At 68.8% G+C, this 763-nt stretch overlaps 1 protein-coding gene across 1 annotated transcript; it reads right to left on the bottom strand.

The window, feature by feature from the left end:
• Nucleotides 1-3: 3 nt before the first annotated feature.
• Nucleotides 4-758, bottom strand: LOC117799577 (CD276 antigen-like; the record flags this gene model as incomplete). The annotated part of the gene is made up of 2 exons (XM_034652061.1): nt 4-221; nt 431-758. Coding segments are annotated over 2 exons (546 nt in total), but the record flags the coding sequence as incomplete, so codon positions are not given.
• Between the last annotated feature and the right edge of the window lie 5 nt (nt 759-763).

Here is a 763-nt window from a genome sequence, read left to right as displayed (position 1 = left end):
GCCCAGCACCACCCTCAGCACGCTGCGCACGTCGAACAAGCCCTGCTCGTTGGCCATCTGCGACGTGGTCACGTTGCCCGTCAAGGGTGCGCCCTGCCCGTCCTGCCAGAACACCTCGGCCTCCGGATAGCCCCGGTAGCTGGAGCACGTGATGGTCACCGTGTCCCCAGGCCGCAGGTCCTTGTTGGGCTCCAGCGTCATGCGGGGCTTCGAGTAGGGCGCTGGAGTGGGGCAGAGAGTAGAGGGTAGAGGGCAGAGGTCGAGGTAAGGCAAGGACGGGAGGAGGGGGTCGCAGTGGAGGAAAGGGCACCTGGCGGAACAGGGGTCAGCAGTGGGGCTTGAGTTATGGGGTCAGCGATGGCGCGGTGGGTAAGGGGCTGAGGGCGGTGAGGGGTGTGGCAAGGGGAGGGCGCCCCCTCCCGGCGCTCACCCGCCACCTGCAGGCTGACCGCGGCGCTGCCGAAGTCCCGGATGCTCACAAAGCAGGTGAAGCTGCCCTCATCCGCCACGCGCACGCGCTGCAGCCTCAGGGACGCGTTGCCCTGGGCCAGCAGGTCCGGGAAGAGCGCCGTGCGGTTGGCGTAGGCGCTGCCCTGGTCCCGGCCCTCGGCGAAGCTGTGCACCAGCTGTTTGGTGTCCGTCAGCTGCCAGATGAGGTTGAGCTGCGCCAGGCTGAAGCCGGGCTCGGGCGAGAAGGAGCAGCGCAGGGTGGCATCGCTGCCCACCAGGGCCACCACAGGGTCTTCGGGGACCTGGACCTCCA

Source organism: Ailuropoda melanoleuca, unplaced genomic scaffold (genome assembly GCF_002007445.2).
Source record: "Ailuropoda melanoleuca isolate Jingjing unplaced genomic scaffold, ASM200744v2 unplaced-scaffold52934, whole genome shotgun sequence".
Lineage (NCBI taxonomy): Eukaryota > Metazoa > Chordata > Mammalia > Carnivora > Ursidae > Ailuropoda > Ailuropoda melanoleuca.
Note: the sequence above shows the minus strand (reverse complement) of the source record. Positions and strands in the feature narration are given on the sequence as shown.